The 13,747-nt window shown below is 40.2% G+C and overlaps 1 protein-coding gene across 1 annotated transcript in view; it reads left to right on the forward strand.

Annotated features, from left to right (window-relative positions):
- The window catches only part of HMCN1 (hemicentin 1), a 278,171-nt gene that overhangs the window by 246,527 nt on the left and 17,897 nt on the right, over positions 1 to 13,747 (forward strand). Inside the window, exons 88-97 of the mRNA XM_054980206.1 lie at positions 362 to 532; positions 831 to 1,001; positions 3,293 to 3,463; positions 4,509 to 4,679; positions 6,394 to 6,564; positions 7,037 to 7,207; positions 9,134 to 9,283; positions 10,533 to 10,670; positions 11,076 to 11,197; positions 12,451 to 12,688. Coding sequence (XP_054836181.1) covers positions 362 to 532; positions 831 to 1,001; positions 3,293 to 3,463; positions 4,509 to 4,679; positions 6,394 to 6,564; positions 7,037 to 7,207; positions 9,134 to 9,283; positions 10,533 to 10,670; positions 11,076 to 11,197; positions 12,451 to 12,688 — 1,674 coding nt within the window. The remainder of the gene's footprint in view (positions 1 to 361; positions 533 to 830; positions 1,002 to 3,292; positions 3,464 to 4,508; positions 4,680 to 6,393; positions 6,565 to 7,036; positions 7,208 to 9,133; positions 9,284 to 10,532; positions 10,671 to 11,075; positions 11,198 to 12,450; positions 12,689 to 13,747) is intronic.

Here is a 13,747-nt window from a genome sequence, read left to right on the forward strand (position 1 = left end):
AAATTGTACATGGTTATTTGTAGTCCAGGAGGTAGCTCCGCTCAAGCCTGCTTGGGTTTGCAGAACATTTCAGACAACTTCAAACCATTAAATCCACTCTGCAGTGTGGGATCTGCCTTCAATTTTCTGCATTATATATCCAAGTCTCTCTTCTTTTTCTTTCTCCCTCTATTAAAATTAGCACCAAAAAAAATCCTACACTGTTTCAACTATTTTCCATTAAATTGCACTTCAGTTGCTGAAAAAAAATGGTTTGAGACTTTTTTCCAGTTATTCTAATCAATTAGAGGTAAGAAGAAATAAAATGCACGTGCCTGTGAGATTAATAGTGACTAAAATAAATGTAATTATTTTACTGCAGTACATGGTGGCTATTCTGAATGGCTGGAATGGCAGCCGTGTAGTACTACATGTGGTCAAGGTATTCAGAAGAGGAGCCGTCTGTGTAACAATCCTCCCCCTGCAAATGGTGGCCGGCACTGTATTGAGACTGATGCTGAGATACGCAGTTGTCAGAACAAACCCTGTCCAGGTAAGTTTCATTACATACCTTTCAATGCAATCTTAAGAACAGTTTCCTGCGAGAAAGTCTCAGTGAATAAACCTGAGTAGGATTTTGAGTAGATGTACTTAGGATTTCAGTCTCAGAGCAGTAATACACATGCTGTGTTGTGTATCAGAAACCCAGAAGCCACTTTTGCTCATATGAGCCATATATGAGGAAACCTTTTGTTACAATAACCTCATGCTGGGGGGTGTTCCATTCATTGTTATTGTAATAAATTTTGTAGTCTTGGTTAATGTCATGTTTCTTTTTCTGTTTTGTCTAGTGGATGGCAACTGGTCAGAGTGGGGTTCCTGGGAAGAGTGCTCTAAAACCTGTGGCCAAGGTAACAAGACAAGGACTAGAACTTGTAGCAACCCTCCAGCCCAACATGGTGGAAGGTCATGTGATAGTAATGCTGTGGAGTCAATCATGTGCAACATTAGGCCTTGTCCAGGTAAGAAGATAGAAAGGTCTTAGCAATGGGCACAAGCCAGTCTTCATATGGATTCCCTTCTGTTCTTTAGGATGTTGGTGCTCTGTTTCTTTGGTCCATGAGGCTTGAATATGTACAACATTCTGAGCCAAAAACAAGTCCAAAGACTAAATATTTGCTTTTCTTTCTGTCAAAAATAAATCAACTGGTACAGATTAAAATCAGTGAATTACCCAGGTTCGAAAAAAGACAAACTGTATTAGAGATGGCAATGAAACCTGGTTCAGCTAGTGACCTAATAACCGACTTGTGTGCATCTTCTGTGATCTGCCTCTTTTACTGTTTTCTCTCTGCCTTTAGTTTTATGGCAGACCGCTTTATTGGTTTATTTACTTGATTTCTTTTATAACAAATATTCAGTTGATATAATAATTTTAAAACTCAACTATGGTTTATACATTTAAACAACCAATATAATAATTCTCAGACATCAGCTAATGAAAACTCAAGCTCCCCTAAACCATTAGGTAACAGCTAACAAAATCACCACTAAAACTAGAATTAAAAGGCAACATTAAGATTAAGAGGCTGGCAGAAAAGTCCTATTTTAAAGGAGATGAGAGGTGTAGCTGCATGACTTTTCAAGGGAAGTGAATTTCAGAACTTTGGGCAACCACATAAAATACTCTGCTCCAGGTGGATACCAATCTGGCATTTACTAGTAGAATTCTTGAAATACAGGACCTGTAGGATTCTTTTTTCTCACACATCAAAAGAGCAGGGCCAGATCAACTGACATTTCCATACTGTCCTAAAGAGCATCCCCAAGCAGAGTGCATTACTGAAGTCTAATATGAAAGTAGCCATGCCGAACTCTAACTGCAAGTGGCAAGCTCCATTTCAACAATGGGGTGGGCTTGGCAAATCAGTTGTAACTGATAAAAGGTGCTTCTAGTCACGTACGTTACTTGAGATTCCAGAAGCAGGGGTTGGGTCCAGAAGCATTCCACTCACTCCAAATCTAATCTTCTATGGAGCTGTTAGCACCATTCAGACTTTTCCCCATCCATCTGGTCTACCAGATCACTCACCACACTCAGCTTTCCCTTGAAGATCATATGACTGGGAAAGGCAGCATGTAAACATAGTAAACAAAACTTCGTCTTATTTGGAGTGAGGTTCAGATAGTTTACCCTCATCTTATCCACTATAATCTTCAAACTCTAGTTTGCTTTGAATGTGAGGTGATGGTCACATTCATTAGCACAGCCATCGCTCTCCATGCACCATTCTTAGCTCTGTGTTGTCAGCTAAGTTTGGAAGGGGCAACTGGTATGCCTTGAGGAATCTGATTTGTCTTTGGGACTTCTGGTTGCTTATTCTTCATCGTAACAGTAGAGAAATATTTCTACTCCTCAAAGGGTTCTGTACCAACCTATGTGAGTTTCAAGATCCCATCCCTGAAGAACCATGAACCAAGCTTGCTTGTTCAGACCATGAGATCAAATATATCATAATATATATGAAAAGATTTTGAACACTAATTCGATTTGTCTACCTTGGAGTATCAATGTTGTTCTGTGTGAACAGTGAATTCTTGATGGCCTTAGAAAGAAGGCATTAAAATCTGTTCAAAAATTATTGGCTTTTTGAAGCAACAGTTGAACTTCATATTTGGATAATTTAATTTATGGATAATATTATGAAGTGAACCCAGTACAAGGGGCTGGTTTGAGAAGAATTTATTGACAGTACATAGACTTTTGGAGCCTCGGGAGTTTTCTAAGATCCAAGAATAATTTGCATAGAAAGCCAATTTCATCATAGTTAGATGGTTTAATCATAATGCCTTGTGTGTTTTCTAATTATTAGTAAAGTCAATGACTATAATGGATTGGATCCAAATTACTATGAGTGGAGCAAAATTTGAACAGGATTCTCCATCCCCTGCCTTTCAGCCCATGAAGCACGCTGAAATTTTTCTCTGAGGGTGTTAGAGAACTTTCACAAAGAGTAGTGTGATTTTAATGATTTTATGCTTTGTGGATTTATCTTTTATGTTGTTGTGAGCCACCTTGAGCATATCTCTGAAGAGGTGGTGGGTAAATATTTTAAATAAATAAGTGTGGATCTGCTGCAGGAAGAAAATTGGCAAAGATCATAAACGCACGCACACACGCACACATCTTCCACTATGGGACATGTGGTCCTGCTAGTATAAGTGTCATTTGCTCAGCCACATAAGAAAGAAATCAGTAAGAAAGAAAGAAAACAGTGTTCCATTTAGACTTTAAAATCTGTCTGTCTCCTAGTTAATGGTGCTTGGGGTTCTTGGCTTCCTTGGGGACCTTGCAGTGAGACATGTGGCAAAGGTACTCATACCAGACTAAGATTGTGCAATAACCCCCCTCCGTCATTTGATGGCTCTTCCTGCGATGGACCTGATGCACAGGTGCAGGTTTGCAGAGAACAAGACTGTCCAGGTGAGTTGCAATTTTTGTGCATTATTTATTTCTAGCTCTCTCTCTTTTCAATAAAGAGTCTAAGTTCATTTTTTTTAAATGATGCCATATAAGGCACTTTCCTCCCTTTAAGGTACAGAAGGTTGTAGAGAAAACATAAGAAGGAAATGAAGCAAATTCTCAGTGATTTCTGTTTGTAGACATAAAATAATGTGCCTTGAAAATGAATTTTATTTATTGGTTAAAATATTTCTGTGCTGCTTTTCCCACTTCTCAAAGTACCCTATAAAAAATAATCACAAGTCAGTCATAATATAGTCTGATATCTTTCTAAACCCATTGAAATCAATGGGCTTAGAAAGGGGATGGCACTACAAGACAATAAAAAGATAAAAATCATTACAAATTCTAGAGATAGCCGCTTATATCTAAAAGCAGAACCAGCAGACAACAATACACTCTAAATGATTATAAAAGCAGTGACAATTCAGTTTGAGAAGGCTAATTCAGCCAAGTTTTCACCTAATGCCTAGATGCCATCAGAGAAAGCACCAGGCAGATCTCACTGAAGGGAACACACAATGTTCCACTGCTAGAGCCTCACCACCTAGAAGGTCCTATAACTCAGCGTTGAACCAACAGAAATCAGCTCTATTCCCTGGAAAAATTCTGCCCGGCTGACTCTGTTGTTGGTGTTTGTTTGTTTGTTCTAAAATAGAGATTCAGATTAGAGATTTGTACTTTAAAAACAACTTTCCTCTATGTTCAGTCATGTTCCCCAAGAGAAGAATCTTGATAGCTCCTCTTCCCCAGGAAAATTGGTGACTGAAGTAAAGAGACCATATGCACATGTTTGTATTGATACCAGCCTGTATTGGACCGAGCCTGAGTCAATTCAGCATGCTGTTGTGCGTTATTGATTATTTTATTGAGAATAAACTGAGAAAATCCTTGCAGTCTAGTGTGATTATACAGAAATTAGAGAGAACTAATGTTTTGAGCATGGAAAGGGAGCTGTGTTTGATGGGTATTAGAGCTTGTAAAAAAAACTATAATCTTTATTCAGTGAATGGAAAATGGGCTCCATGGTCCAGCTGGACTGCTTGTTCAGTGTCCTGTGGGGGCGGTACTCGACAGAGAACAAGAGAATGCTCGGATCCACTTCCACAGAATGGAGGACACAAATGTGAAGGAAATGACATACAGATAGACTTTTGTAACAGTGACTTGTGCCCTGGTAAGTACCTGTGGGATTGGGGGCACAGGGGTATCAAACAATTCATGGGGCGCCAAGTGTAAAGTATCTGGTCTGCCTTGGCCTAATTTTGTATTAAGAAGCTAGAGCCTCCTTGACCAAAGTTTTCACAATACTTTCTAGGTATTTCAAGGGAGAATGAGCCATGAGGTGGGGGCTGGGGCAGCTGCAGAGTCCTGTTCCTTCACCCAGAGGAGTTAGCCATGTTAGTCTGTAGTTGCAAAATAGTAGTTGCAAAATAGTAAAGAGTCCAGTAGCACCTTTAAGACTAACCAACTTTATTGTAGCATAAGCTTTCAAGAACCATAGCTTATGCTACAATAAAGTTGGTTAGTCTTAAAGGTGCTACTGGACTTTTTACTCTGTTCCTTCAAGTCATTGCTTTAATATGATTGGCTAATTAATGCAGCCTGGTTGCTGGATAAAAGGGAACAAAGATTGATCCCCCCAGCTAATGGTCTTTGTTTTTGTGGTTCACCTGGATATGGGAACTGCTTGATCCATCTGTACCTTGCAGTGAGCTGGCCTGGCTGTTGTGTTCTATAATGGGGATATTTGTGATTCTGGATCTGGGAGCCTTGGGTTATATGGGCATTTTACCCTGCTACAGATTCTTTGTGTCAAATATATTAGAGATTAGGAGTTTTTAGCTTTCTTATTTTCTTTATTCTTTGTGCATACATGCTAGCTTGTAATCTTGATTATTGCTTAATAAAAACTGTTATACTTTATGTGTTGTGATTATTCAGTTCATGGCTTCAGTCTAAAGGCAGTGCCTTGGCCAACTGTCCTCTTGCTGCTTTTAAACTATTTGGCTGGGATTCAGCCTAGGTTATATCTCGGTAGAGTCTGGTTTAACCTGAAACTGCTCCCCAGTCTCAGTGAGAGGAATTAGCTGGGGGGGACTGGTAGTAGCCTACTGGTTCATGGATAGTTGGAACCTTGCTCTGGCTTCCCCTGTCCCAAGGACCCTGGGTTTGGAATCTGTGAGCCCCTCCACACCAGGGAGGTTTACAAAGCAAAGGCACCTGTTCCTCTTTACCTGGTCCCAGACAGAAGCCAAATCAAATTATGGCCCTTAATAGATACCATGCTGTATTTGGGGTGTGGGTGTGAATACTACTTTCTAGAAAGTTCTCTGCTACCCACTTTCAACTCTCAGATCAGTTACAGAAATATAGCTCAAATATGTTTCATTAATATATACATCTGAGAGTTACTTTTTTATTGCTACATTTTAAGACATGGCTGAACTGAAAGAGGGAAGAGTGGGGCTGTATACAGTTCTCAGAAGAGAGATACTAGTCAGAGCATGCTCTTTCTATGGCAGTGGCTGCCATAAGCTTACATAACTCCTCCCACTTTTACCAGAAAAATCTTTCCACAGTATATCATCGTAGCATCATTCAGTTTGACCCTGGAAATATGTACAATGAGGACAGAGGGGTCTAACCACATTGTTTATGTACAAAATGTCCCTTAAGGTATAAAAGGGGAGAAATTATATACAGTATGAAAGATGTCTTAAATTTCCTACCCTGATGTAAAGCACAAGTGGATAGGAGTACATTGAAATATGTCTTCCATAATGCTCATGTTTTCTTTTGCAAGGGGTAAAATTATTCAGTTGGACATCTTGGTGTCTGCTGTGTCCTCAGGTTGTTAATATTACTGACTGATAATGTTCTGTTTCAAGTTCATGGTAACTGGGGCCCCTGGAGCAATTGGGGAACTTGCAGCCGGACATGTAACAGTGGTCAAATGAGGAGATACCGAACTTGTGACAATCCTCGTCCGTTCAATGGAGGAAGAGCATGCACAGGTGCCGATACACAGATACAGAGGTGTAATATAGAGTTATGTCCTGGTGAGTTACCTAGATATGAATAGGCCTACTACATGCATACATGTAAAGCAATAAATCTGTTATTGCCTTGAACAATTTAGGAAGTTAAGCAGACCCTTCAGACAAGTTCCTCTTTAACCCTTTATAGGCACCATCAAGCTTGATAAATCTGTGTAGCACCCTTGGTCACTACAACCAGCATCTTAGCAACAGGTACTAAATGACAGCTCTGTAGAGCCTTGTGACCCAATAGGCTGGTATCTGTGTCTGACCTGAGGGTCTCAACCCCTGTGTTAAAGATCACTGCTGTAGCTCATTCCTCTCTAATACCTGTTGCTGCAAGCCGTATTCCAGTTTTATCCCAAAGTTACCTGTATCTTTTAGATGGTAGCCATCCGTTTGATGTTTATTCATGTTGTTAAGGGTGAATGTCAGAAGTAGTGGGTGACATGTGGTTAATTCTTGTCTCAACCTACTCTGTACTGGTTTACAGTGGATGGTAACTGGGGTCCCTGGCAAACTTGGAGCATATGTTCTGTATCATGTGGAAGAGGAGAGCAGACCCGATCACGTGTGTGCAATAACCCATCCCCATCTGACAGTGGCCGTCCTTGCCCTGGAGACAACTCACAGATATCCAGGTGTAATGTCCTAACTTGTCCAGGTAGGCAGACCCCAAGGCTCATAATCACAGAGAAACAAGAAAAAATATTACTCATTCGACAATGGATTTATCTGGTTTAGGGTGTTTATAATTGGTTCGTTCTATTTCCGCATTCTGGCCATTTCCACATGTCTTACTTGCCTGCAGAACAGCGCGCGAAAGACCTGGAAGTCAGCATCTTCTCACACAAAATCGTGCCAGGAAGACACTGTTATCTGGGAGTTTTCTGCAAAATTGCATCTTTCTGGCATGATTTTGCGTGAGAAGATGCTGTTTTACATGTCTTTTGCGCGATGTTCTGCAGGCAGGTAAGATGTGTGGAAATAGCCAGTCTCCAAATATCATGTTATATGGGATTAATAGAAATTGCAAGATTCTCACTGCCACCTGAGTTACTGCTGTCCGGTATCCAAGGAACATATCTCTCCACTCTCAAGAGTATGTTGACATTCTGTCATGAACAGAGGTGTCTTGAATCAAAGGTATCATTGCACAAGAATCTAATTTTTTTCAAGAGATAAAACTTCCCTTGCTTTTTCTCCATTGGTTATTTAATTTATTTATTAAAATACTAGCTTGATACCTGTGCTTCACTATGGTATTTAACCACTTTAAATCCAGTTATAATACTTATGGGTATGTAACATTTTTCAGCCACATAGGAAAGGCAGGCCCCACAGAGAGACTGGCAACCCTAGTGAACTTTTAAGGGAAGACTGGGAGGTGCATTTTACCTCAGGACGCATTCAATGACTCCCAATAGCAACTGCAGACTGTTTAGAATGTGAGGGGTAAGGACCAATCAGGCCGCATACGCAAATGACCTCTGTGTTCCAACTGTCTCGGGGGTGGGGGGTGGGAATGAGGTGTGGAATGTTGTGAGCCCCAATCAGCCCGCAGAAAAGGCTGGCCCAATCAGGTTCGTTGAGCTAGCAGCCACACTGGGAAGCTGTATCTCTTAAAATCCCTTCTTAGTGGGTGTTTACATCATGAAAGGAATGTTCTCTCCAAATTGCATGTTTCTAAGTCCAGGGGTTTGGGCTGGGTGTTGATGAGTCAGTCAGGACACTTGTCTTTATATATATAGATTTACACCTGCCTTTCCCTCATGGTTCAAGGCAGCTTACAATTCCAAGGATAAAAACTTACAAAAACACAATAAAATCCTCTATTATTTATTTCATTTTACAGTGTAGGTAGTATTGGGTTGGATGGACCAGTGGTTTGACTCTGTATAAGATACCTTTATAGATTTTTTTCAGTGAAGAATTTGGAAATGGCAATTTACTGCAAATGAATACAACCATTTATCATTTGGAAGGGCTGGAAGTTGCTAAAATTGCAGTGTAATGCAAGGGAAGTTACTTTTAGATCTCTGCACCTGAAAGTATACAAATATGTAGAAATGTGGCTAAATGTTATGAAAACAATTTTTTAAAAAAACACTGATGTCCCTGTTGTTGGCAATACATGCTGTATTTTAAGTTGTTATTTCCTTAAATGTGGCACCAGAACACAGAAGTTTGATGTGTCAGAATGATTAATATACTCTGGAGTTCTGGCCAAGATCCTAACCAAATAATTGCATAGAGCCTGTTTGAATTCCTCAAGTAGTTCTGGGTTTTCCCCCCCTGTCATAATTTGTTGTGTTAACAGTGGTTTGTGGGGTTAAACAATAATTGCTTTTTCACTCAGTGGACTCCTCATCTCATAAAACCACTTTGGGCATGTCTCTAAGGTTACATATCCTGCTATAAGACTGGTACATCATCATTTAGGTGTGCTGTTTCATGTTACGTTTAGCTAATCAGAGAGGGTCTTGTGATGGCACTACAGCTCTGAGCATGGGCCAGCTCCCTTTTTTTCTTCAAAAATATTGCAAAGTTTTTACAGATGGTCCTTTCTCCCCTACTTCCCCGGCAACAGGTGGGCCTCCGCGGGCCAGAGGAAGTGTTATTGGCAATATTAACGATATTGAGTTTGGAATGGCTTTTCTGAATGTCACCATAATAGATAGTCCAGATCTGGACACTAGAAGAATACAAGCCAAGATTACAAATATCCCTCGGAGCCTTGGTAAGTCTGTTTCTTTGGTATTGCGAGGTTTTCCTTAGGTTTGTCAAACTATCGCACATTTATTCTACTGAAACAGTGATTTAGCATTGGTAAGAATAGCCCAATAACCTGCTGTGTACCATCTCTTGTGTTTATTTGTGAGCACATCATTACAAGCTGCTCTTACATCCGAACATGACATGCAAAATTATTTATCTGAATGGCAAGGCATATACTTTTTCAGAAATAAGACTAATGAAATTCAAGCTTCTGAGTTTGCATGGTATGATGGTCATAGTAAACATGATTTTTCAAAGAGGCTATGATAATCATGAATGCCCCCACATTCTTGAATGGCAAGGAAATCTAGAGAGTAAGCAAACTTCTCTTCAAACAACTGATTTATCACAAAATATTTGATTAGTTGTTGTTGGTAACTGCCACAACTCCTCATAGAGCAGTGTTTTCCAACCTATGGGTTGGGACCCCAGAGTGGGTTGTGAAGCCTCCAAAAGTGGGTCGCAAGCCAGCCTTCCCTCATGGTGGCTCCTGCCCTTTGTACCCATCTCTTTCTCTCCTTCCTTTCCAGCTTCTCACATTTTTGCCTCGCCCACCCCCTTGGAGACAATAATGAGGGGAAAACAGGTGTCTGGCAATGCTTGCCACCCACCTCTTTGCTAACATCTGCCATCTTCCCACATCTCCTGAACCCAGCATGTCTCCCCATGCTTTCTCAGTCTGTTTAGCCAGCCCTGGATGAGTCACCAATTGAAGTAAATTTGGACTTCTGGATCACCATACAAAAAAGGCTGGGAACCACTGTCGTAGAGTACAGCTCTGGCCCTTATGTGAGAAGTTTGCTAGGCTCCTAAGCTCTACCTCCTCAGTACAGCTTTGTAGAAGGAGAGGATGTTGCTTCACACCTCTCCCTTTTATTCAAAAACCTTGGCTGGTCCTACTGGTCAGGTGATCAAAAACTCACTGCTTCTCCCTTTCTTAATGCTTCTTCCCCCATGCAGGCAGTGAGGGCATTTGAGAAGGCTCCCTTCCCCCTGGAGAATAGGACTAAGAAGTCCTAGTGGTTGCAGCCAATCTGTTTGACTTGGGAGTAGCTGGGACAGCTTTCTGAGGGTTTGGAGGCTGCATGCCATTGTAGCAAACAAAGTTTATTAAAATGTCATGTGATGTTCTAAGTTACTTTGGAGGCCTTCTGGAAGCAAAAGGGATATCACAAAAATAATTATTTTGCTTATGCTTTTTTGTCATCTAGGTCCAGTAATGAAAGCGCTAGTTTCTATTATAAGTCCCATTTACTGGACAACTGCCAAGGAGATTGGAGAGGCTTTGAATGGGTTTTCACTTACAAATGCTGTTTTCAAGAGAGAGACACAAGTGGAATTTGCTACTGGTTAGTTATAAATGGGATATGGGTTTCCTCTTTGCAGGGCTAACAAACAAAATTTGTTCATAACTATTTACCATAATTGAGTTTGGGGCACTTTACCTTCCAGCGCATGTCAGAAGGGGCAGGAGTAGTGGCAGAAAGATCATACCTGCCTCTTAAAGCACAATCAAATTGAAAGAGTTAGAATGCAGACGGGAAGAAATAAAGACTTTAAAAACATAAGATTGGCATTTTTTTCATTAAAGTCTTCTTGCAACCACTGTTGCCTGTCCGCTCCAAGATGGTGGCTATAAAAAAAGTTTCAATGAAAATTTAAATGGCTTGTTGTTTAATTAATTTCAGATTTAGGGTTGCTAATGGGAAAAGGCAATATACTTGACACATTAGATCTATTATTACAATTCACAGGGGAGATCTTAAGAATGACACACATTGCTCGTGGCTTGGACTCAGATGGTTCTTTACTCTTAGATGTTGTTGTCAGTGGCTATGTACTACAGCCACAGTCTTCAGCTGAAGTTAATGTAAAGGTAAACCATTTAAAGAAATTGTTGCAAACCTTTTAAGGATTTTTCTTTATCTATTTTATAACTCAGTGATTCTGAGTTGCTTGCATGATATCCTGGTCATATAAGAGAAATCATATAAGGGGGAGAGGGAATTGGTAAAGGCATGAAGATGAACATTTTACAGGGGAATCCTGTGCAGTTACCCATTGATTTTAATAGGCTGAGACTGAAGAAGCTCTGCTTAGGAGGACTGGACTGTTACAGTATAATCCTAAAACAGAGTTATTCCCTTCTAAGCCCATTAACTTCAATGAACACAGAAGGGTATAACTCCACTTAAGGGTCCACTGTGTTAATGTATTATTATGACATGCATGATAAATAATGCCCCTTTTGTAGGCATTTAACAGGCAAGGTCTACTGAGTTGGTCAAGATTTGTCTCTAGCCTTTTCAGTTGCTTTTTTGCACCAACCCGCTACCTCTGTTCCTTACTCTTAACTCTTCCATTTTCAAAAAGCCCTTTTCTTACCTTCTGCTCCATCACTGCAGAAACCTAAGAGTACGTGCTCTGCTTCCCAATAGTAGTGCTTTCAGCAGCCTTCCACACTAATTAGTGCTACAACTATGCCTGCAGTTTAAAAAGGAGTTTGGGGATCATATATCACAGGCAGTGAATTAATCCTGAGCATCCTGTAATTCCATTCTGTGACTCCACTTGTTGGATGGAGGTGGTTGGAATGTCTAAGTTATCCAAAAACGAGAAGGTAAACAATATTGGGACAAGTGGCAACAGGATTATATACTGGCATCTTAGATGCATGTTTCCACCTACATTTGTTTATGAATAGTAGTTTGTACTAGCCATAACTTTAGCTGTCCATTATTTCACTTTTGTACTATTCACCTGTTTATGCTACACTTCACTGCTGAAGAATGAATGCAGTGGAAGGATTTAACAAGACAAACGTAGGCATAGGATAGTGCTAGAGCAAGAATAGTATTTGTTGGATACAGCCTGAATTGAATGCATCAGCTACTAGGAAGATAAATCAAAAGTTTGACACTTTTTATTTTTTATAATTCTGAAAGTTTCAAAGTTGAAAGATTCAAAGAAATAAACTTTGTTTTATTATATTAATTGCAAATATTTTTAAGGAATCATATGCTGATGCTTGTGTTTTCCTGCATATTAGACAGAGGAAGCGTGGAGTGGGGGTATGACTCAGTGTCCTGTTAATGTCTACTGAATCTGAAGTTGTGATATTCATTTCAGGATTATACAGAAGATTACATTCAGACAGGCCCTGGTCAGCTCTATGCGTACTCCACCCGGCTCTTCACCATAGATGGAGTTAGTGTCCCTTATACCTGGAACCATACCATTACATATGATCAGGATCGTGGAAGAATGCCGTTCTTGGTGGAAACTCTCCAAGCTTCCTTCATTGAAACAGTATATACTCCACTTGAAGAAGCTTTAACTTTTAAAATCCGAGCTTCTATTGCAAAAGGTATTTGGGCCAAACGGTACTTTTATAGTTTGTACAAAACATACTTTTGTTCCCACAGCCTCTGGAGTGGATTGCATCTTTAAAAATATGAATATTGACGTAGATATCAAGTTTGTCCCCTCTGCGGGGATCAATAGACATGATGTGAGTTCTTAAAAATCCACTAAAGCCATTAAAAGATTAGTTCATGACAGAAGCTTCTCAAAGTTGCTCAAGGCTGGTCTTTAGCATGTTTCCAGGGAAAGAAATTTCTATGGCTGTGAAGCAACCATTGAAACTATTTAGATAATTACAACACACACAGTGAGGATCAATGAGAAAAAAACCCACATCTTTACCAATGTAGTAAACAGGAGAGAAGAATCTTATTTTGACAATTTTAAAAATTCTTAAAAGATACTAGATATTCATTTTCCCTTTTCATTAGAGCTTTCGCTTTGTGGATGAAATCATCTTTTTACTAATTCAGGGACTTGAAAATTGTATTTCTCCTCCATTAGTGGAGGAGAGTGTCCTGACTGAGCTACTTGCTTTAGAGGGAGGGCCATATAAGAGATCGCCTCCAGTGGGAGGAGTACCTCTCCACACAATTCTGGTCCTGCCCTGCCACCCCCCACCCCCACCCAGTGATGTGGTGGTTTTAAGTTCCTATTCCACCATTATAAGTGCTAATGGAAAGACAGTGGCCGTTTCCACATGCTGTTAAAGAGACGATCTACTTACTGAAGACTGGCGTTTTTTTCCACAGATTCCAAATGCCTCCGATTTCAAAGCGGAAGCAGGCAGTTTGTCTTGCGTCTAATCAGCGGCTTTTCTGAGACCGGGATTTCCCGCTCTTTCCTGTGCCGGGTCAAGGACGCTGATCAGACGCAAGACAAACGGCCTGCTTCTGCTTTGAAATTGGAGGCATCTGGAATCTGTGAAAAAAAAACTACCAGCCTTCAGTAAGTAGACCGTCTCTTTAACAGCATGTGGAAATGGCCAATGTCTTCCTTCTTCTTTCCTGGAATTAACCATTAATAAGACGTGAAGAGACCCATGCTGTTAATTTGTTGGTTT

Source organism: Eublepharis macularius, chromosome 5, assembly GCF_028583425.1.
Source record: "Eublepharis macularius isolate TG4126 chromosome 5, MPM_Emac_v1.0, whole genome shotgun sequence".
NCBI lineage: Eukaryota > Metazoa > Chordata > Lepidosauria > Squamata > Eublepharidae > Eublepharis > Eublepharis macularius.